The sequence below is a fragment of the Penaeus monodon genome, chromosome 23 (assembly GCF_015228065.2).
Source record: "Penaeus monodon isolate SGIC_2016 chromosome 23, NSTDA_Pmon_1, whole genome shotgun sequence".
Taxonomy (NCBI): domain Eukaryota; kingdom Metazoa; phylum Arthropoda; class Malacostraca; order Decapoda; family Penaeidae; genus Penaeus; species Penaeus monodon.
In genome coordinates, this window is record NC_051408.1 from 36,781,705 (window position 1) to 36,782,796 (window position 1,092).

General features: G+C 54.1%; 1 protein-coding gene across 1 annotated transcript in view; it reads left to right on the top strand.

Moving 5' to 3' along the window:
- The window catches only part of LOC119587970 (arrestin homolog), a 3,797-nt gene extending 2,805 nt beyond the window's left edge, over positions 1-992 (top strand). Inside the window, exons 6-7 of the mRNA XM_037936683.1 lie at positions 73-245; positions 564-992. Of these exons, the coding sequence (XP_037792611.1) occupies positions 73-245; positions 564-667 (277 nt within the window). The 3' untranslated portion in view covers positions 668-992. The remainder of the gene's footprint in view (positions 1-72; positions 246-563) is intronic.
- Positions 993-1,092: the final 100 nt, after the last annotated feature.

The window sequence follows — 1,092 nt, forward strand, 5'->3', positions numbered from 1 at the left end:
ATTGGGAGAAAAAGTATTTCCTGATTCCTTAACATGTGCCCGAAGACCTTCCCTTAACCCCGGCTTCCTCCCTCAGGACACCGACGCCAACCTGGCTTCCTCCACCATTGTTGGCGAGGGCAAGAACCCCAACGACGCCCTGGGCATCATCGTCTCCTACTCCGTCCGCGTCCGTCTCAACTGCGGCGCCCTCGGTGGGGAGCTGATGGCTGACCTGCCCTTCAAGCTCACTCATCCAATCACGGGTGAGCGTCTCGGCTCCTTTTTTTGAGTCTGCTCTTGGGGTTTCTTGAGATTACTTGGGGCTTTCTTGAGGGGGGGGGGGTGTTCTTGGAGGGTTCTGAAAGGGGCGATTTCGGTTTGGTCTAGAGGTTTATTTCTTTCTCATAAGGTCTCGCTGCAAGTCATATTCTTCAGCATTTTGAGAAATATCAAGAGATAGAGTATCGCCTCACCTGCCTCACCTTTTCTTCCTTCTTTTTGGAATAACCATAATACCAAAACGAGAAAATAAAAAAAGCAATAAAAGCGATCTCTTAACCCCCTCCTTCTCGCACCCACAGACAGCGTCGCCGCCCCAGTCAAGAGCGAGACGAAGGAAGGCGAGGACATCGTTTTCGAGGACTTCGCCCGCCTCCGTCGCGGCATGAGCGTCGACAACAACTAAACTCCTTCTCGCGGTCTCCTCTCGCCCTAGTGTTCCGTCTCCCTGGAGTGTAGGCTTTGCTGTTGCCAAACCCCGCGTTTGATAGTCAACCGCCTCAGGCCTCTAGTTCTTCTCTTCACATACCGAACGAACGAAGCGCAGGATTTATTTAAAATACAACGAAACGACGACGACGACTCCGAGCTGCGTGTTGCTCCGCCTCGAAGTCGCTCCCTCGGTCCCCCACGCCGGCCGCCGCCCGCGAGGCCACGGCAGACACGCCAAGAGGACGTGCAGAGGAACGGCCTCTCTAGGGCGTTTCTCTTCATACCGTGGTCGTGTTTCACTGCCGTCGTCTCTGTCCCTCGTTTACCGTTTAGTTTTCTCTCTTCTCCCTCTTTTCTCTCCTTTTTTATGCCTATCCGTGTGGTCGGTGTCGGGACCTG